We start from the raw sequence: 21712 nt of genomic DNA on the forward strand, positions 1-21712 counted from the left end.
GTGGGTTACAGGGTGTCTAATTGTTGTACATTTTTAAAATAGACTGTTTTGTTTTTGTACAGACATCACACCTTTACCTAAACAGCAACCTCACCTGAGAATTAGAAGTCAAAGGGAGAGAAACTGTGAATTGAATAACTGCAGTTGACATAGCTAAGGAAATGGAAGAATACTCTTATAGTAATGTGGATGGCTCTTAAAAGAGTATTTTGTTGTGCATAGTGTAGTCTATGGTGTTGCCAGGGAACAGCACCCTCTTCAAAGAAGTAGGAGGTGAAGATCTCCTGCACACAGATTGCCTCTTTCTGCGTTGTTAGACCCCATCCCTGAAACATCCTGCAGAGCACTAGACTTCTCCTCTGGCTCACGCCGGGAGCTGCAGATCCCCTCCTGGTCCTCGTGTCCATCCTCATGAAGATATGAAGGACACAGGTAGCCTTCATACGCCTGAATTCCTCCAGGAGGCTGTCCCAGATGGCCCTGGTCACCCAACCGGGCGGCAGGGTAGCCTAGTAGTTAGAGTGTTGGACTAGTAACCGAAAGGTTGCAAGATCGAATCCCCGAGCTGACAAGTTACAAATCTGTCGTGCTGCCCCTGAACAAGGCAGTTAACCCACTGTTCCTAGGCCGTCATTGAAAATAAGAATTTGTTCTTAACTGACTTGCCTAGTTAAATAAAGGTAAAATAAAAAATTCAAACCTTTCAGTGCCCTACACGGTAACTGTTGCCAATCTTTTTGAAAAAATCTCCAGTTACAAGGTATCTGTAGGAATATGGATTACTTAAGTATAATATCCCTTATAACAAATAATGATCAAATTTGATTGATAGATGCATGTGCACACACATGTGCATGTGTAGCATGTGACAATAACAGCATTTCATAGCTCTCTTTATCTGAGGACAGAAAACCTCACAAGAAACAGACTTCTGTTACTATTATCTCTGTCACATCTGCTCCTACCATGCCCTCTAGTGGTCATCCGGTGTCTGCTTGACCTGCAGCCATTCCCCCAGTACCCTAGCTCTCTCTCTCTCTCTCTCCCCCTCCCTTTCTGTTTGTGTGTGATTGTGTGGTTGGAGACAGGTGTGCTGGAGTCAGAGCAGATCCCTACCAGCTGCAACTCGTTCCATAATCAAGACCTCTACAAATACTCAGTTCTGCCACCTCCACTCTGCCAGATTGTAATCTCTGCTCAGTCAGTTTATGCTTCTAGCCATTATTATTATTCAAGATCCTGTTTCCCTGCTTGACGCTGTTTATCCTCTCACTGCAGTTTCGCCGCTCTGGCTCCTGTCTCCTGTTTCACATCTCGCTACCCTGTTCCGGACTCACCACACCACCACTTCCTTGGATTCCCCTCCGGACCTGTTTACTCTGTCCCAACCCAGCACACTCCAACCTCAGCCTTCACATCTGGTTTCTTACAACTCATCCAAGCTTCCCCGGATCGGCACTCCATATCTCCCTGTGTTACAATAAATACCTTGGTTCATTCATCTGTTTCCTCGTCTAAGCCTGCTCTTGGGTTCACCTGTGCTGCGCCACTTAACAATCTCCGTCCTCACTTCTAGGGACTGGAACTACAAAAGTACCTGCCCTATCCAGAATAGCCTACTCTCTCACTTTGACAGTTGGGGCTTCTATCCTTTCACCCTCCTCCATGGTTGTTAGCGAGCTACCTACTAATGCATTTGGAGTATGTTTTTTACAGTGATAAATACATCAAGTTAACTAGCTAATATGAAGTTAGGTAGCTGGTGATATTTAACTTAGCTAGCTATCGAAAAACAATCAAATGTGTGTCCATCGCCACCACTGTGTGGGCCTGGTGATTGAAAAGTAACAACATTTTCAAAATGGTTTTAAATGCATTCAGGGGGCATCTGACGTCAATGCCCACTATGGGACCACCATACTATGGGCCCAAATCAATGGGGGCCGGCATTAGTGATTTATGGAGGTTTGTAAAAAACAGTCTGTCAGTGTCCACATACTTTTGTCGGCCTGGTGATTGAATGAGTAACAACATTTTCTAAATTATATTTTATCCATATAGGGGGCATCCAGACCTCAATGCCCACTATGGGACCACCATACTACGGGCCCAAATCAATGGGGGCCGGCATTACTGATTTATGGAGGTTTGGAGAAAAAAAAGTCAGAAAAACTTCTAAGTTCCCACTTCTCAGAAATCAGGCATAGTTTGACTGTAGGCCTGGTATTATTTTTGGGTAACCAAGACTAGATTTTCAAAATGGTTTTAAATGTATTTAGGGGGCATCCAGACCTCCATGCACGGTATGGAACCACCACGCTACTGGGAAAAGTCACTGGAGGGCGCCAATGGTCAATTTATGGAGGTTTTAAAAAATCTTCAAAAAAACAACCAAGTCCAAACTTCTCAGAAATCAGGGTATGTTCAACTTCTCAGAAATTACACTATGTTTGGCTGTGGACCTGGTGATTGAACGGGTTACCAGTTGATGATGGGGGGGTGGCTCCTGGAGCCATCATGTCTGGACTGGGTGTCCATACACGGGTTAGGGAGACGGGGGGCCCCGCACTCCCCACCAAGGTCACCTGGTAACCCAATGTAATTCAATGACAGAGTCATACTGCTGATCCACCACCGCAGACTGCTCACCCTCGTCCATCAGCTGCTGCTCCATGGACAACTCACTTTCAACACACTGCAAAAACCCAGGGTTCTCCCAGGGCTCCAGCTGCGGTACAACACCGTTGTTAGGCTGCATATACTGCCCTGATTCGGGCTGCTCTCTCTCAGTCGAACGCCGCCTAGATTGCATAGCACGCTCCATTCTATAGTATCAGACTTAAGTGCATGGACAAACTTGAAATGTCGGTCTATCCGCACGATTTTCAGCTTGGGACAAAGCCCACAGTCACGTCTTTGTCTGCTGTTCATAGCTTCTCTCTCCTGCCTTCCTGCGTGTGTGTCTGTCTCTTTGTTTGCTCCACCGAACAACAACCTAACCCTAAGCAAGGGCTTAATATGCCCCAGCTGTGGGCCATTATCGGACCAATTGGACTGGAGGGAAATTTGAACATAAACCTCACCTCGTTGCCTCTTTGTTCATCGAAGGCCAGTTGGTTGTATGAGTAGCGACTGAGCCTTACAATCTGCCGATCGGTGTTTGAGCCCCACCTGGGATCCACCCATTGGATTTTTTCCCCAGAGCCTGGGAACCAAAAGGCCCAAGGCCCAAAGGCCCAATGCCCACAGCCCTGCCCTGGTACTTTCATAGGCTTCCAGGGCTATACACGTTAGATACTATGCCTGAAAAGGGGCACTCTGATTGGGATTCAGAGAATAGTTCACTGCCCTTGAAGGCCCATAGGCCCAAAGGCCCAAGGCCCAAAGCACACAGCCCTGCCCTGGTACTTTCATAGGCTTCCAGGGCTATACACTAGATATTATGCCTGAAAAGATGCACTCTGATTGGGATTCAGAGAATAGTTCACTGCCTTTGAAGGCCCAAAGGTCAGAGACCTGCCCTGGTACTTTCATAGGCTTCCAGGGCTATACACACTTGTCAATATGCCTGAAAATAGGCACTCTGATTGAGATTCAGAGATTAGTTTACTGCCCTTGAAGGCCCAAGGCCTTTGGTTAAGTAACCACCAATCGGTCGCCGAAGGGAAATGGTCCAAAGTACCATAGTTCTGAGGGGCCCACAACCCTCAAAAGTGTCCATATATCATTTGCTATACGGGCTGAGTAGTAACCACTAATCGATTGCGAAGGGATATGGTCCAAAGTACCATAGTTCTGAGGGGCCCACAACCCTCAAAAGTGTCCATATATCATTTAGTATACGGGCTAAGTAGTAGCCACCAATCGGTCGCCAAAGGGATGTGGTTCTCAAGTTGTCAAAAAACAGGTTTCTGAAATCGCGCCGGTAGTTGTCTGGTCAACCCGGGCATGAGTGTGTAAACGCCGGACAGGTAGAATTATCGATCTTTATGCTGTCACTCAGAGGGTTTTACTGTGTGCCGTCGTCAGGGGTCAAATCTGTGGTCCTGTTGTTTTTTTGGGTTACCAAGACCCGATTTTTAAAATGATATTTCATCCATATAGCGGGGACCCAGGATTCACTGCCCACAATGGGAGCATGTCACTCCCGGGAAAAGTCACTTGAGGGCGCCATTGGTCTATTTATGGAGGTTTTGACAAAAGTCCAAACTTCTTGTTTGGCTGTGGGCATGGTGATTGAATGGGTTACAAGATGTAGATTTTCAATATGTTTTTTAATGCATTTAGGGGGGATCCAAGCCTCACTGCCCGCTATGGGAGCACCCCACTACGGGCCCAAATCAATGGGGGCTGCCCCTAGTGATTTATGGAGGTTTTAGAAAAATCTTCAGAAAAACGACTAAGTCCAGACATCTCTGTTCATTGCACTATGTTCAACTTCGCTCCAGAGACTATGTCCAGCTGTGGGCCTGGTGAATAAACGGGTCACCATGTCTATATTTTGGGATGGTTCTTAATGGCTTCACCCTATAGGCACCCTATAGGTGGCCTCCTACCCCCCCACCCGGGATTGTCCACAAGAGGGCGCCACTGGACATTTTAAGCTGATTTTAAGCATCAATGTAAGTTAGTGACAGAGCTTTGCTGAAAAATGACAAAGTCCAAACTTCTCAGAAATCGCACTATGTTCAACTTTCGCTCCAGAGACTCTGTCCAGCTGTGGGCCTGGTGATTGAACGGGTTAACAGACCAAAATAAGGGGGACAGAGCAGCCAACCTCCACAGAGGCTGACTGCTCTGCCCCCCTTAAGGACAGTGGAAATACGGACCTCCAGGTCTCTAGGCCTTCACTCACTCTCCGGGTAACACCCATCTCTCTGGGCCTGAGACTAGAGCTTACTCCCTGGAGCAATGGACCTCCAGGCCTCTAGGCCTTCACTCACTCTCCGGGTAACACCCATCTCTCTGGGCCTGAGACTAGAGCTTACTCCCTGGAGCAATGGACCTCCAGGCCTCTAGGCCTTCACTCACTGTCTGGGTAACACCCATCTCTCCGGGCCTGAGACTAGAGCTTACTCCCTGGAACTACTAAGTCCAAAATTCTCAGAAATTGCACTATGTTCAACTTTAGATCCAGAGACTATGTCCAGCTGCGGGCCTGGTGATTGAACGGGTCCCCAGCTGGTGATGGCCTTCACTCACTGTCCGGGTAACACCCATCTCTCCAGGCCTGAGACTAGAGCTTACTCCCTGGAGCTACGGACGTCCAGGCCTCTTAGCCACCATCCCTACCCGGGTCAACACCCCTCTCTCTGGGCATTACTTCCAGCCTGGGGATACCCCTCATCTCCACAACCTCGCATACCAGGCGAACCAGGGCACCCACACTTAAACACCCTTCCTCGGACACTAAAGTATATAGCCTCGCTGTTCCGAACCGCGGGCACCTGGTGATCCAAAACGTCCGTCGTGCACCTGGTCACCCGAAACGGCCTATGTGCCCCTGGTCACCCAGCCGCTTTCCGCTCAGCGACTAAGTTCACACACATGGATTACCAGGTGCTGGTGGTACTTTACACCCGGGTCCCCACCTTCTTTAGTCTGCTAGCCCACTCTCTTTCTCTGGGCCTCCGGACTCTGGCTCCTGGCCCTTCTCTGTGGACCTGGTAACCCGTTAGAAAATAAGGGGGAAGGTGGAGGAAGACGCCTTTCGTCTCCCGACAAAAGCTTGGATCGAAGGCTGACTTTCAATAGATCGCAGTGAGAGCTCACCGGACGCCGCCAGAACCATGACGCTTTCCAGGGCTTGGGCGCCTCTCTCGGGGCGAACCCATTCCAGGGTGCCCTGCCCTTCACAAAGAAAAGAGAACTCTCCCCGGGGCTCCCGCCAGCTTCTCCGGGATCGGTCGCGTTACTGCACTGGACGCCTCGTGGCCCCTATCTCCACCACTCCGGATTCGGGGATCTGAACCCGACTCCCATGCTGTTGACATGGAACCCTTCTCCACTTTGGCCTTCAAAGCTCTCGTTTGAATATTTGTTACTACCACCAAGATCTGCACCTGCGGCGGCTCCACCTGGGCCCGCGCCCTAGGCTTCCGTGCCCGACGCTCCTGCGCCATCCATTTTCAGGGCTCGTTGATTCGGCAGGTGAGTTGTTACACACTCCTTAGCGGATTCCGACTTCCATGGCCACCGTCCTGCTGTCTATATCGACCAACACCTTTTCTGGGGTCTGATGAGCGTCGGCATCAGGCACCTTAACCCGGCGTTCGGTTCATCCCGCAGTGCCAGTTCTGCTTACCAAAAGTGGCCCACTAGGCGGCTCGCATTCCACGCCCGGCACCAAGCCAGTGAGCTGGTCTTCTTACCCATTTAAAGTTTTAGAATAGGTTGAGATCGTTTCGGCCCCAAGACCTCTAATCATTCGCTTTACCAGATAAAACTTAGCGACTTCGAGCACCAGCTATTCTGAGGGAAACTTCGGAGGGAACCAGCTACTAGATGGTTCGATTAGTCTTTCGCCCCTATACCCAGGTCGGACGGCCGATTTGCACGTCAGGACCGCTACGGACCTCCACCAGAGTTTCCTCTGGCTTTGCCCTGCCCAGGCATAGTTCACCATCTTTCGGGTCCTATCGCACGCGCTCACGTTCCACCTCCCCGACAGAGCAGGCGAGACGGGCCGGTGGTGCCGGGATGGGGCAAACGTACAAAATCAGCAGGGGATCAAATACTTTTTTCCCTCACTGTAAATGTATATTTTTTATGTATACCAGCATGTATATGTATACCACCTCTAAAAATAAATAATCCACTTGTTTAGAGAGAAAATTATAATCCGTTTTTCATAAAGTAGTACAATTTAAAGTGAGTATGTTTGGGGCAAAATGCTAAAAGATTAGGCATGGTGTTCACTTCTACCCTTTCTTTCCTTGAATACCTACTATTGGTGTTACTCGGCGCTTAGTTCCATTCTAGTTTTCTTCCTAGGTTCCTGCCTTCTAGCGAGTGTTTGCTAGCCACCGTGCTTCTACATCTGTATTGCTTGCTCTTTGGGGTTTTAGGCTGTGTTTCTATATAAGCACTTTGTGATATCTGCTGATGTCAAATGGCTTTATAAATAAGTTTGAATGAATTTGACTTTTAGAATATGTATCTTATAATTGATCCAGTCAATGGTACCTACAGTTGAAGTCAGAAGTTTACATATAGCTTAGACAAATACATTTAAATTCAGTTTTTCACAATTCCTGACATTTAATCCTCGTAAAAATTCCCTGTCTTAGGTCAGTTAGGATCCCCACTTTGTTTTAAGAATGTGAAATGTCAGAATAATAGTAGAGAGAATGATTTATTTCAGCTTTTATTTCTTTCATCACATTCCCAGTGGGTCAGAAGTTTACATACACTCAATTAGTATTTGGTAGCATTGCCTTTAAATTGTTTAACTTGGGTCAAAATGTTTCAGGTAGCCTTCCACAAGCTTCCCACAATAAGCTGGGTGAATTTTGGCCCATTCCTCCTGACAGAGAAGGTGTAACTGAGTCAGGTTTGTAGGCCTCCTTGCTCGCACATGCTTTTTCAGTTCTGCCCAAACATTTTCTATAGGATTGAGGTCAGGGCTTTGTGATGGCCACTCCAATACCTTGACTTTGTTGTCCTTAAGCCATTTTGCCACAACGTTGGAAGTATGCTTGGGGTCATTGTTCATTTGGAAGACCCATTTGCTCTTAAATGCTAGTAAAACTAAATGCATGCTCTTCAAACGATCGCTGCCCGCACCCGCCCACCCGACTAGCATCACTACTCTGAACGGTTCTAACTTAGAATATGTGGACAACTACAAATACCTAGGTGTCTGTCTAGACTGTAAACTATCCTTCCAGACTCATATTAAACATCTCTAATCCAAAATTAAATCTAGAATCGGCTTCCTATTTCGCAACAAAGCCTCCTTCACTCACGCTGCCAAACATACCCTCGTAAAACTGACTATCCTACCGATCCTTCACTTCGGCGATGTCATTTACAAAATAACCTCCAACACTCTACTCAGCAAACTGGATGCAGTCTATCACAGTGCCATCCGTTTTCTCACCAAAGCCCAGTATACTACCCACCACTGCAACATGTATGCTCTCGTCGGCTGACCCTCGTTTCATATTCGTCGCCAGACCCACTTGGCTCCAGGTCATCTATAAGTCTCTGCTAGGTAAAGCTCCGCCTTATCTCAGCTCACTGGTCACCATAACAACACCCACCCGTAGCACGCGCTCCAGCAGGTATATCTCACTGTTCATCCGCAAAGCCAACACTTCCTTTGGCCGCCTTTCCTTCCAGTTCTCTGCTGCCAATGACTGGAACGAATTGCAAAAATCGCTGAAGTTGGAGTCTTATATCTCCCTCACTAAATTTAAGCATCAGCTATCTGTGCAGCTTACCGATCGCTGCAGCTATACACAGCCCATCTGTAAATAGCCCATCCAACTACCTACCTCATCCCCATACTGTTTTATTTAGTTTTTTGCTATTTGCACACTAGTATTTCCAGTATTTCTACTTGCACAGCATCATCTGCACATCTATCACTCTAGTGTTCATTTGCTAAATTGTGATTACTTCGCTACTATGGCCTAATCTCCTAACGCTATTTGCACACACTGTATATATACTTTTTCTATTGTGTTATTGACTGTACACATCTGTGTTGTTGTTTGTGTCACAATGCTTTGCTTTATCTTGACCAGGTCGCAGTTGTAAATGAGAACTTGTTCTCAACTGGCCTACCTGGTTAAGTAAAGGTGAAATAAAAAACAATTTAAAAAAATTGCGACCAAGCTTTAACTTCTTGACTGATGTCTTGAGATGTTGCTTCAATATATCCACAGAATTTTCCTCCCTCATGATGCCATCTATTTTGTGAAGTGCACCAGTCCCTCCTGCAGCAAAGCACCCCCACAACATGATGCTGCCACCCCCGTGCTTCACAGTTGTGATGGTGTTCTTCGGCTTGCAAGCCTCCCCCCTTTTCCTCCAAATGTAACGATGGTCATTATTGCCAAACAGTTCTATTTTTGTTTCATCAGACCAGAGGACATTTCTCCAAAAAGTACGATCTTTGTCCCCATGTGCAGCTGCACACCGTAGTCTGGCTTTTTTATGGCGGTTTTGGAGCAGTGGCTTCTTCCTTGCTGAGCGGCCTTTCAGGTGATGTCGATATAGGACTCGTTTGACTGTGGATAAAGATACTTTAGTACCTGTTTCCTCCAGCATCTTCACAAGGTCCTTTGCTGTTGTTCTGGGATTGATTTGAACTTTTCGCACCAAAGTATGTTCATCTCTAGGAGACAGAACAAGTCTCCTTCCTGAGCGGTGTGAGGGCTGCGTGGCCCCATGGTGTTTATACTTGCGTACTATTGTTTGTACAGATGAACGTGGTACCTTCAGACGTTTGGAAATTGCTCCCAAGGATGAACCAGACTTGTGGAGGTCTACATTTTTTTTTAGTTTGAAAGTCGTCCTTGAAATACATCGACAGGTACACATCCAATTGACTCAAATGATGTCAATTAGCCTATCAGAAGCTTCTAAAGCCATGACATCATTTTCTGGAATTTTCCAAGCTGTTTAAAGGCACAGTCAATCTCTGTATGTAAACTTCTGACCCACTGGAATTGTGATACAGTGAATTATAAGTTAAATAATCTGTCTGTAAACAATTGTTGGAAAACTTACCTGTGTCATGCACAAAGTGGATGTCCTAACTGACTTGCCAAAACTTTAGTTTGTTAACAAGAAATTTGTGGAGTGGTTGAAAAACAAGTTTTAATGACTTCAACCTTAGTGTATGTAAACTTCTGACTTCAACTGTATATTAGCATTTTCCAAATTATTTCCAAATCATCAATAAGTGACTTCATTGAGTTACATAATCCATTTTTAGATACCTCCGGATGATTTGGACAGGGAGTGTGAAAATGAAATGACTGACCTTTCATCAAAACCTCATCATAGTGATGATATTAATAGTGAGATGTGCAATGCCATTTTGTTTCGATATTTTATTTATTTAATTAAAATACGATACCTAGACATTAGCTTTTAATGGTCAATTACTCAAACATTTAAAAATAAAATGGATTTTAACACACTGATCTTCAGGGGCATGGTGGTGTAAAACGGCCCTTTTCCAAAAACATTTATTTGATAGAATAAAAAATACAATTACAACTGTGCCCACTTATTTCCCTTCAGAGTTCGTATGACAATGATCCACAAGCCCAATTCTTACAAACTTTGCTTTTTTGAGACAGCAATTACACATGTTCTAAAGGGGGGGGAATTGTCCCCCAAATTACCCTAATCTGTATGTTTCTATTCTGAGGCAAGTTACAATTTATGTAAAATATAAACTTACTAAATATCAACATATTAACTTGTATAAAATATAACATTTCTGAATCATTCTATATGGAGGTTCCAAGCCTTTACTTCAAGCCCTGTCTGAGCCTAGTGGAAATGTACCATAATAGAATGATTATAACTGGGGGGGTTTTTGTTGCATTTTTGCAAACGAGACAAGAGATAGGCCTAATTAAGGATAAGAACATCATCTTCTAGCCTATGTATCAATTTGCATAGAAATATTGCAGAACAGAAGGTTAGAGGGACCTTGAAAGAGGATCAAATGGGAAATTAAATAGAGTGGAATCTTGGATATGCATGGATTTTATTGCTATTGCTATTATTGCTATTCCACCCCACCCTCCCTTTGGCATATAGCTTGTGTCAAAGGACGGAACCTTCTTGGGTTTCATATAGAAGCATTTTTCTAAGAGTGTGGACAGACACTACATTTCCAATTTCTCTCAGTCAGGAGAGATCAACTTCAACTTATATTGTAACATTCCACTGATTCCAGGAACCTTGAAGTACATTTTGTAGGCCTCTGCCAAGGACATATAACCTTGCCTTGGACCAGGCGCCAGACAAGATACAGTTTTGGGAGGCTCCTTAATTCGGGTCACAGTGTCCTCTTCAGGATCCCTATATTAGCAAGCGTCTCAGAGTAGGAGTGCTGATCTTAGATTAGGTCTCCAGTGGCGACCCGTCATTCATGGCAAAAAATATCTATATATAAAAAATGTTTCGCCTGTTTTGCATGTTGATTTGGCATTAATACGTGTCACATATCAGTTTGCAAACAATGTAAAAAGAATAATCTTTGAGTTTATAAACCCTCATACAAACATGGTATATTTTTTTTCTGTCTTGAGTAAGGCAGCTCCAAAATGCAGGTATTGCAGCCTAGCTCAGTGCTTTCTGTGGTGGTGGGGCAGCCAGCGGAAAATACAGAGCGTAATGGTTGGTAATGTTCTCTAGATGTGCCTTGATTGGCTCAGTGTTCTGTCACTCATGGGGACACTATGTCACTGCAAAATCTACGGGGAGAGTTAGAAAATTCAAGCCCCTTGGGTGCTGCCATAGAGTTACATTAGAAGTGCCCATCCAAGTAAGCTCAAGGTCATTGGCTACAGATAAAATGTAAAATCATGTTATATCTACAGTAGCTTTGATTGGACTGATCATGTCAACGTCATACTTTCAAAAGCTAGACAAGCAGTCATCACCATGAATCAAGTCGACAATCTATTGGCAAATCCTTTACAATCCTTGTCATATGAAGAGAAATTATAGATAAAATGTATCGTTCCTCATCGGCAATTGGACATAAAAATTACACAACAAGTTGGAAATCGCAAATTCCACAATGAGTGGTTTGGAAGGAATCAGTGCCTAACTGCAAGCATTGCAAAGCAATCATGAGCCTGCTATTCAGTGAACTGGGTGTGTGGTCCAAGTCTGGGTTTAAGGGTCTCTTTTCCAAGCTGTAAACATTCAACACCGTGGGCCAGAAAAGGTTGAATACTATGAGGAATCGAGGTAAGACCCAGATGCAGACTGTCGAAGTAACAATGTTTATTGTAGCAACCGGGCAGCAAAGACAGGTCAAGGCAGGCAGGGGTCAAAAATACAGGGTAAGGCAAAGGTACAGGATGGCAGGCAGACTCAGAGCCAGGGAGAGTAGTCAGGCGAGCGGGTACAGGGTCAGGACAGGCAGAGGTCAAAACCAGGAGGATGAGGAAAGAGGCTGGGAAACGATACGAGCTGACAGGAAAAACGAACAAGGCAAACTGGCTTGAACGAACAAGGCGAACTGGCAACAAACAGACAGAGAACACAGGTATACATACACTTGGGATAATTGCATGTGCAATGAACCATAAACAATTAATGAACATGCACCTGTGGAACGGTCGTTAAGACACTAACCGCTTACAGATGGTGGGCAATTAAGGTCACAGTTATGAATAATGTGATAATTGGGAAGAGGGGTGCATGGGAAACAGTGTTTAAACCCTTTACAATGACGATCTGTGAAGTTATTTGGATTTTTGACAAATTGTCTTTGAAAGACAGGGTCCTGAAAAAGGGATGATTCTTTTTTTGCTGAGTTTATATTATTTTTTACATTGTTTGCAAACTGATGTGACACATATTAATGCTAAAAATAACATGCAAAACATTCAAGCCCAAAAAATGTGGGGCCCTGTAACGAGTACACTGAGTACAGGGAGTGAGTGTTTTAATAAATAAACAAAACAAACACAAACAACGCACCTACATGAAGCAGAGTCAAAATAACCTGAGGAAAGAACCAAGGGGAGTGACAGATATAGGGAAGATATTCAAGGAGGTGATGGAGGCCAGGTGAGTTTCATGAGGCGCTGCTGCGCTTGACGATGGTGACAGGTGTGCAGGATAATCAGCAGCCTGACAACCTAGAGGCCGGAGAGAGAGTATACGTGACAGTACCCCCTCCTCGACGCCGATAAAGGGGACGAACCCGAGGACCAGGAGCCGACCGGTCACATCTGCTGAAGCGCGGGAACCTGTCGAGCCGGATTGGGTGCTGGAACCTGTCGAGCTGGCTGGGGCGCGGGAACCTGTCGAGCCGGCTGGGGCGCAGGAACCTGTCGAGCTGGCTGGGGCGCGGGAACCTGACAGACCGGCTGAGGCACGGGAGCCTGGCGATCTGGCTGATGCATGAGAGCCTGACGAGCCGGGGGAAGCAGACAAGCCTGGCAATCCAGCAGAGGCATGAAAGCCCGACGAGCCGGCTGAGACAGGGGAATCTGGCGATCCGCCTGAGGCACGAAAGCCTGACAAGCCGGCTGAGGCAGGGGAGCCTGGCGAGCCGGCGGAGGCAGGGGGAGCCTGGCGATCTGGCTGAGGCATGAGAGCCTGTAGCAGCTCCCGGACCCGACGTCATTTACACTGACACAAAAAAACACTGATGCTTCCCTTATGTGAGGTGTTATTCTGTAACGAGTGCGCTGAGAGTCGGGAAGCAAGTACAGGGAGTGTTTAAATAAATAAACACAAACAACGCACCGACATGAAAAAGAGTCATTAACACCTGAGGAAAGAACCAAGGGGAGTGACAGATATAGGAAAGATAATCAAGGAGGTGATGGAGTCCAGGTGAGTGTCATGAGGTGCTGCTGCGCTTGACGATGGTGACAGATGTGCGAGATAATCAGCATTCTGATGACCTAGAGGCCGGAGAGGGAGTATACGTAACAGGCTCCAAACAGGTGGGGCTCTGCCCAACATGCCCTGAATGACGGGTCGCCACTGAGAGGCGCTATGAATGCAAGGACCACCCAGTTTAATATTTTGAAGCTATAGGCTACATTGTTTATTTACAGAGACTCAAACAAGAAAAATATTTACAATACATTACAAAAAAAGTATTTTAAAACATAAGATTGGTTTATTGACTTAAACAATAAATAACAAGCGAAATATACAGATGAACTTTACAATACATACAGAACTCAGTGAGGTCTCTTGACGCTTTGCATTCCAGAATCTCTTCTTAAAAACATCAAAAATATATCTCAAACGATTTCCTGTACAAAAACATTATCTTAACCAACAACAACTTTCCTTACCAGCTCACTGTTATCACTTCTGTCTCCGTGTTTAAACAGGTGAATGTAACCAGAAACTAGTTTTGGTTAAAACTCGTTTGAATGTTCAAACGAAGTATACTTTAGCACTGTAAACAGGTCACTTTGTAAAGTCCCACAGTATCATGCCGTTGCATTTGTCTTGCTCATTAACCAACGCTTACATACATCTCCCCAGAATCTCAATTGACAACTTCAACACAACATCAAAATGGATGGAAGCTACAGCCCTAACATTGGCCAGCAATATCAGCATTCAACAAATCAATCAGTATCAAATATTAATGATCATCTGAAAGAATGGGTGGATTTCCCCAAGACCTCAGTCATTGGGTGGATTTTCCCAAGACCTCAGTCATTGCTCTACTTGACAGATTTGTCATTGTTGACGTTACACAGGATGTATTTAGCGCCATTCTGCCAAGCCAGAAGATTCTCTCTAGGGGACTTGCCTTCCTGCATGGGAAAAAACACAAACATTCAAATGAACTAAGCATTTGTAAAATAGATCACCTTGCCGTATCAAGCATCAATATTCAAATGCACTGTAGGGGGTGCTATGCTCATACAATAGCCACTAATAATCATACCAACCGGAATATACTGAATGAATGTGAAAATATGAGAATTGGATGATTAGGGAGTACTAACGCTGTTCTTAGTTTTAAGACTGGCTCCATACATCATCAGCAGCCTGATCATTTTGAATCGGTTTATCCTCACAGCATCGTGCATGGGTGTGTCTCCATCCTGGTTAAAAATAGTTAATAGCAACACAACCATACTACAAGAAGTGCAATGGTGGGTTTCTGAAGCCGTACTGAGATGATTGTATTTTGTCATATTAGGGTTTGAATGTCTTACTCTGTCTTTAGCGTTGATGTCTGCTCCACAATGGATGAGGTGCTCAGCACATTCATAATGTCCAGTCCTCACTGCCACGTGGAGAGGAGTGCTGCGCAGCTGAGAGAAACCAGAGAGAGGAGGAAGTCAGATCACAAAGCATCCCTAAACTGTGCAGCTGAGAGAAACAAGAGAGAGGGGGAAGTCAGACCACAAAGCATCCCTAAACTGTGCAGCTGAGAAAAAAAAGAGATAGGGGGAAGTCAGACCACAAAGCATCCCTAAACTGTGCAGCTGAGAGACACCAGAGAGAGGGGTAAGTCAGACCACAAAGCATCCATATACTGTACAGCTGAGAGAAACAAGAGAGAGGGGGAAGTCAGACCACAAAGCATCCATATACTGTGCAGCTGAGAGAAACCAGAGAGAGGGGGAAGTCAGACCACAAAGCATCCATATACTGTGCAGCTGAGAGAAACCAGAGAGAGGGGGAAGTCAGACCACAAAGCATCCATATACTGTACAGCTGAGAGAAACCAGAGAGGGGGAAGTCAGACCACAAAGCATCCCTTTACTGTACAGCTGAGAGAAACCAGAGAGTGGGGGAAGTCAGACCACAAAGCATCCCTTTACTGTACAGCTGAGAGAAACCAGAGAGAGGGGGAAGTCAGACCACAAAGCATCCCTTTACTGTACAGCTGAGAGAAACCAGAGAGAGGGGTAAGTCAGACCACAAAGCATCCCTTTACTGTACAGCTGAGAGAAACCAGAGAGAGGGGGAAGTCAGACCACAAAGCATCCCTATACTGTGCAGCTGAGAGAAACCAGAGAGAGGGGGAAGTCAGACCACAAAGCATCCCTTTACTGTACAGCTGAGAGAAACCAGAGAGAGGGGTAAGTCAGACCACAAAGCATCCCTTTACTGTACAGCTGAGAGAAACCAGAGAGAGGGGGAAGTCAGACCACAAAGCATCCCTTTACTGTGCAGCTGAGAGAAACCAGAGAGAGGGGGAAGTCAGACCACAAAGCATCCCTTTACTGTACAGCTGAGAGAAACCAGAGAGAGGGGGAAGTCAGACCACAAAGCATCCCTTTACTGTACAGCTGAGAGAAACCAGAGAGAGGGGGAAGTCAGACCACAAAGCATCCCTTTACTGTGCAGCTGAGAGAAACCAGAGAGAGGGGGAAGTCAGACCACAAAGCATCCCTTTACTGTGCAGCTGAGAGAAACCAGAGAGAGGGGGAAGTCAGACCACAAAGCATCCCTTTACTGTGCAGCTGAGAGAAACCAGAGAGAGGGGGAAGTCAGACCACAAAGCATCCCTTTACTGTACAGCTGAGAGAAACCAGAGAGAGGGGGAAGTCAGACCACAAAGCATCCCTATACTGTGCAGCTGAGAGAAACCAGAGAGAGGGGGAAGTCAGACCACAAAGCATCCCTTTACTGTGCAGCTGAGAGAAACCAGAGAGAGGGGGAAGTCAGACCACAAAGCATCCCTATACTGTGCAGCTGAGAGAAACCAGAGAGAGGGGGAAGTCAGACCACAAAGTATCCCTATACTGTGCAGCTGAGAGAAACCAGAGAGAGGGGGAAGTCAGACCACAAAGCATCCCTTTACTGTACAGCTGAGAGAAACCAGAGAGAGGGGTAAGTCAGACCACAAAGCATCCCTTTACTGTGCAGCTGAGAGAAACCAGAGAGAGGGGGAAGTCAGACCACAAAGCATCCCTTTACTGTGCAGCTGAGAGAAACCAGAGAGAGGGGGAAGTCAGACCACAAAGCATCCCTTTACTGTACAGCTGAGAGAAACCAGAGAGAGGGGGAAGTCAGACCACAAAGCATCCCTATACTGTGCAGCTGAGAGAAACCAGAGAGAGGGGGAAGTCAGACCACAAAGCATCCCTTTACTGTGCAGCTGAGAGAAACCAGAGAGAGGGGGAAGTCAGACCACAAAGCATCCCTTTACTGTGCAGCTGAGAGAAACCAGAGAGAGGGGGAAGTCAGACCACAAAGCATCCCTTTACTGTGCAGCTGAGAGAAACCAGAGAGAGGGGGAAGTCAGACCACAAAGCATCCCTTTACTGTGCAGCTGAGAGAAACCAGAGAGAGGGGGAAGTCAGACCACAAAGCATCCCTATACTGTTATATACACTCTTTACATTGCTCTGTATATATATGGAGGAAAACCCCATTTGGAGGAAAACTCCATATGTTTCTAATGTTGGTCATCACAAATGGAGTTTAAGGGCTCTCTGTCTCAGTGATGTACCTTGTCTCTGGAGTTGAACCTCCCTCCTTCATTGAGTAGCAGCTCCAGAGTAGGCAGGCTGCCTCCCCTGCAGGCCCAGTGTACTGCTGTGGCGTCCGACTGGAGGGAGTGGGACATACAGAGTTAGGATGATGACAGTTCCCATCCATTCCGAACCATTTCCCATGTATGCAAATAGAGCTCTGATGAGTGAGTGAGTGTAACAGGGAGAGAGAGAACTTACTCTATCTTTCTTCTCAATAGAAGCCCCAGCCTCCAGCAGTCTCTTCACAGCCTCCACATGGCCCTTAGATGAGGCTTTGTGTAGTGCTGTCCTTAGGAACTGTAAAAGAGAGGGAGGGCAGACAGAATTGGCACATTCATTTGGCTGCCTGTTACGTGTCCTATGGCATTGTGAGACTAGGGATATATTGGCCCTCGGCTACCTGTTATGTGTCCTATGGCATTGAGAGACTAGGGATATATTGGCCCTCGGCTGCCTGTTATGTGTCCTATGGCATTGAGAGACTAGGACTATATTGGCCCTCGGCTGCCTGTTATGTGTCCTATGGCATTGAGAGACTAGGGATATATTGGCCCTCGGCTGCCTGTTACGTGTCCTATGGCATTGTGAGACTTGGGATATATTGGCCCTCGGCTGCCTGTTACGTGTCCTATGGCATTGTGAGACTAGGGATATAATGGCCCTCGGCTACCTGTTATGTGTCCTATGGCATTGAGAGACTAGGGATATATTGGCCCTCGGCTGCCTGTTATGTGTCCTATGGCATTGAGAGACTAGGACTATATTGGCCCTCGGCTGCCTGTTATGTGTCCTATGGCATTGAGAGACTAGGGATATATTGGCCCTCGGCTGCCTGTTACGTGTCCTATGGCATTGTGAGACTTGGGATATATTGGCCCTCGGCTGCCTGTTACGTGTCCTATGGCATTGAGAGACTAGGACTATATTGGCCCTCGGCTGCCTGTTATGTGTCCTATGACATTGAGAGACGAGGGCTATATTGGCCCTCGGCTGCCTGTAATTCAAGATTTAGTATCTCAATCAATGTAGCTTCTGGCATGTCAAAAGACTGACTGAGATGGCAGTCCATGTGTCATCATAAGAGAGACATGATGCAGTACTCACATGATCACTGACGTTGGGGTCACCTCCACCTGACAGGTACTTCTCAATCACAAGCAACTTATTCTCCATTGCTGCTTTCAGGAACGTGTCTTCATCCACTGTGTCGGGCTGTGTGACAACGAAAAGAGACTTGTTACATTAGCTTTGAGTAGTTTGACTTGTTTGAATCTATTGTTGGCCTTTTGTATTGAATTCCCTCTTCTTGATTATGGTCAGGAATTTTAAGCAAGAGGGAGAGAGAGATTGTGAGCAGGAAGTGGTGGGACGTACAATGATCTCTGGCTCAGGTTCTTTCTTGTTCTGCACCTTCCTCTCCCTCCTCCTCTTCCTCAGTTTCAAGATGTTGAAAAGGTCATCCACGGTCTCTATCTTCACCCGGCCTGATTTGTCTGTCTGAAAAGGAACAAGGTATACAGTAGGTCCATTTTAAACGGATGATATGGCTCAGAAGCAATCAAGCATTGGAAGGTGAGTAGAATGTTCAGTGTTTTTAATTGAGTACAAAGCATATGAGGTGCTGTAAAAACTCACATTGAGAATGACAACTGTGATCTCCTCCTGAGTGTTGTTCTCATTCTCCTCTGGGATGAGGTCTTTGTGTGACCTCCGGGCATCCTGTTTCTCCTGGTTGACGGCTGCCTCGTACACACTCTTTGAAAACGCCCCTGACAGGTGCTTGCCTGCCCCCTTTCCCTCACACCTCTTACCAGTGACCTGGGAGAGAAAACAGATTGGAGATGAGATGACCATCCTCATAAGCACTACATTCTATTCCAAGAGAGGAAAAAGCAGACTGGAGGACAGGTAGCCATCCACACCAAAGCCTTCCCCTTGTGAGATGTTTCTGTCTTGATCAAGGGCCAAAGAAGGATGGATGTTGCTAATAGAGCAGTGTCCAACTCATTTAGAGACTAATCAAAGTGAACCCTGTTAGGTGACCAACTGATGGATTATTTTGGACCAAATGAAAACCATCATTAATTGTAGGATCTTAATTAGAGCCAGTTTGCTACAGCAGGAAAATAATCCTGCAGCAACAGGAAATGTGCATTATTATGTGGATTATAATTAATGGACATTTCTGTAGGGGTTGATACATTTTTCACGAGGGAGAATTGGAAATTACCAACTTCAGAAGCCTTTTTAAACCTCAAAAACACCACTATATTAAATGTGTTTTATTTGATGACTTTATTATTTCATTCCATGTCATCATCTCATCTCTTTGTCAGACAGCCTGTGCTGTCTGATAAGATCACTATTTTAGTAGTTCTTCAAAGTAAATAAGGCATACTTCTATGACTGCTGAATACCAACTATCAATCACTTAGATCTTGTATTTTCAGGTACAGATACCTCGAGAAGCAACTGCTCTTGATCATGCATTCTTCTGTCTCCTTTACAGGCATAAAATAAACACAGACTGGACAAGTAGGCGCGCAATGGATTATATATTTAAATAAGAATGTGTTCTTAACTGACTTGCCTAGTTAAATAAAGGTTAAATAAAAACAAATAAATACATGTATTTAATTACCATGTTTCCTGCACAATGTTGAATGTTGCCTGTTGGAAACTACAACTCTCTACTACATCGCACAGTTTATCTCAACAACAACAAAAAATGTGCAATGTGTGCATTGAGCTAGCAGAAAAGAACAGAACGAAATGGAATTCTAATAATCGAACTGAAACGAAAAATTACTGAAATGTCGGTTAATTGCTCAGCACTAACGGCTGTCAAGAGAAGACTACTTGGATTCCAATTCGGTCTTATATACCCGTTTTAGCCGAGAAAGAAACCTTTCACAAACTTATCTCGGAATGTAATGACACTCTCCTAAGTGTCACAAGCCTACCAACCAGAGACTGATACTATCAGTAACAACATCCAGACAGCCCAAACCCAGAGGAAATCATCGAGTGCCTAACTGATGCAGAGTAAATCATAGTGACACACGCGAGAAACAACCTACCAGCTTTTCAACGCTATTCAGTCCCATGTCTAGTCTGTCTATGTGGTGAGAAGTAGTCCAGTTGCTCAACTTCCAAAGTGGTCAGTGTCAATTCTGTTCTGAGTGAGGCTGAGATCCATCATCTTTTATATAGCTTACGCGCTTGGTATTGGTACCTCTAAAAACAGAAGTCAGGTCATGTTTCCCGCTATTCAAGTGGCACCGCTTACCAGCCCGGGACATGGTGTCGGTTTCCACTAGTTACCACAGCAACAAAGTCAAAATTGGCTATATTGGGGGAAAATGTCTGAAAACTAAAATTAGCTTTTGAGTCTTACTTTAAGGCCAGGGTTTGGCATAAGGTTAGGAATGTGGTTGAGGTTAGGGTTAAGGTCAGGGTTAGGTTTAAAATAACATTTTAAGAAGAGAAATGCAGAAATAGGGGGTTTATGACTTTGTGGCTGTGGTAACTAGTGACGACCCAAGGTGTCTAGTCAATCGTCCAGCCTGGCATGGGTCCCTGGTATGCGCTGATGTCACCATTGGCGGCGTGTAAGAAACGAATTCCTAAACTGCTAGACACCTTCAGTCATTCGCACTCTCCTCATATATAAGGCGACATCGCATAATGCCTGCCTAATGCCTAGTCAGATTTACCGGGCGGCGGGTGACAAAACGGCTCAGCTATGTGCTTCCGTTTGTGATACCCACTTGCGTTTGCCAGGAAGAGCTGAGCTGACTTACTCGAGTTTGATATGCACGAGGTCATACGGTAAAAAGAAAGTGCATGAAGAGAGGTCCTAACGCATATATGCTATTTTAATACAAAAACGAAAACTGCCACAAAAATAAATCAAATCAAATTGTATTTGTCACATGCGCCGAATACACCAGGTGTAGACCTTAACCGTGAAATGTTTACTCACAAGCTCTTAACCAACAATGGAGTTCAAGAAATACAGTTAAGAAAATATTTACGAAATAAACGAAAGTAAATATATATATATATATACAAAAACTAACACAATAAAATTACATAACAATAAAGAGGCTAGGGAGTCAATGTGTGGGGGTACAGGTTAGTCAAGGTAATTTGTAAAGTGACTACACATAGATAATAAACAGTGAGTTGCAGCAGTGTAAAAAAAAAAGGTGGCCATTTGATTAACTGTTCAGCAGTCTTATGGCTTGGGGGTGGAAGATGTTAAGGAGCCTTTTGGTCCTAGACTTGGCGCTTTGGTATCGCTTTTCGTGCGGTAGCAGAGAGAACAGTTTAGGACTTGGGTGACTGGAGTCTTTGACAACATTTTGGGCCTTCCTCTGACACCGCCTAGTATATAGGTCCTGGATGTCAGGAAGCTTGGCCCCAGTGACACACTGGGCCGTACACACTACCCTCTGTAGCACCTTATAGTCAGATGCCAGGCAGTTGCCATACCAGGTGTGATGCAACCGGTCAGGACACTCTGGATGGTG

The 21712-nt window shown here is 45.4% G+C and overlaps 1 protein-coding gene across 1 annotated transcript; it reads right to left on the bottom strand.

Annotated features, from left to right (window-relative positions):
- Nucleotides 1-13816: 13816 nt before the first annotated feature.
- LOC115152821 (ankyrin repeat domain-containing protein 1) lies at nt 13817-20409 on the bottom strand. Its single transcript, XM_029697667.1, has 9 exons — nt 20258-20409; nt 18813-18995; nt 18552-18674; nt 18282-18389; nt 17376-17474; nt 17153-17251; nt 14904-15002; nt 14691-14789; nt 13817-14495 (listed from the first exon to the last, which is right to left on the bottom strand). Exons 1-9 carry the CDS (start codon nt 20282-20284, stop codon nt 14403-14405), a joined length of 930 nt encoding a protein of 309 aa, XP_029553527.1. The 5' UTR covers nt 20285-20409; the 3' UTR covers nt 13817-14402.
- Nucleotides 20410-21712: the final 1303 nt, after the last annotated feature.

Source organism: Salmo trutta, chromosome 18, assembly GCF_901001165.1.
Source record: "Salmo trutta chromosome 18, fSalTru1.1, whole genome shotgun sequence".
Taxonomy (NCBI): domain Eukaryota; kingdom Metazoa; phylum Chordata; class Actinopteri; order Salmoniformes; family Salmonidae; genus Salmo; species Salmo trutta.

What these genes read in the sequence shown, in the direction of transcription:
- LOC115152821 (XM_029697667.1), bottom strand. Translation starts at nt 20,284, where the DNA reads ATGGGACTGAATAGCGTTGAAAAGCTG. An exon ending in TCACAGTTGTCATTCTCAAT is followed by an intron (nt 18,675 to 18,812) that starts GTGAGTTTTTAC and finishes GTTCCTTTTCAG; the next exon opens with ACAGACAAATCAGGCCGGGT. An exon ending in AACCTGAGCCAGAGATCATT is followed by an intron (nt 18,390 to 18,551) that starts GTACGTCCCACC and finishes GTTGTCACACAG; the next exon opens with CCCGACACAGTGGATGAAGA.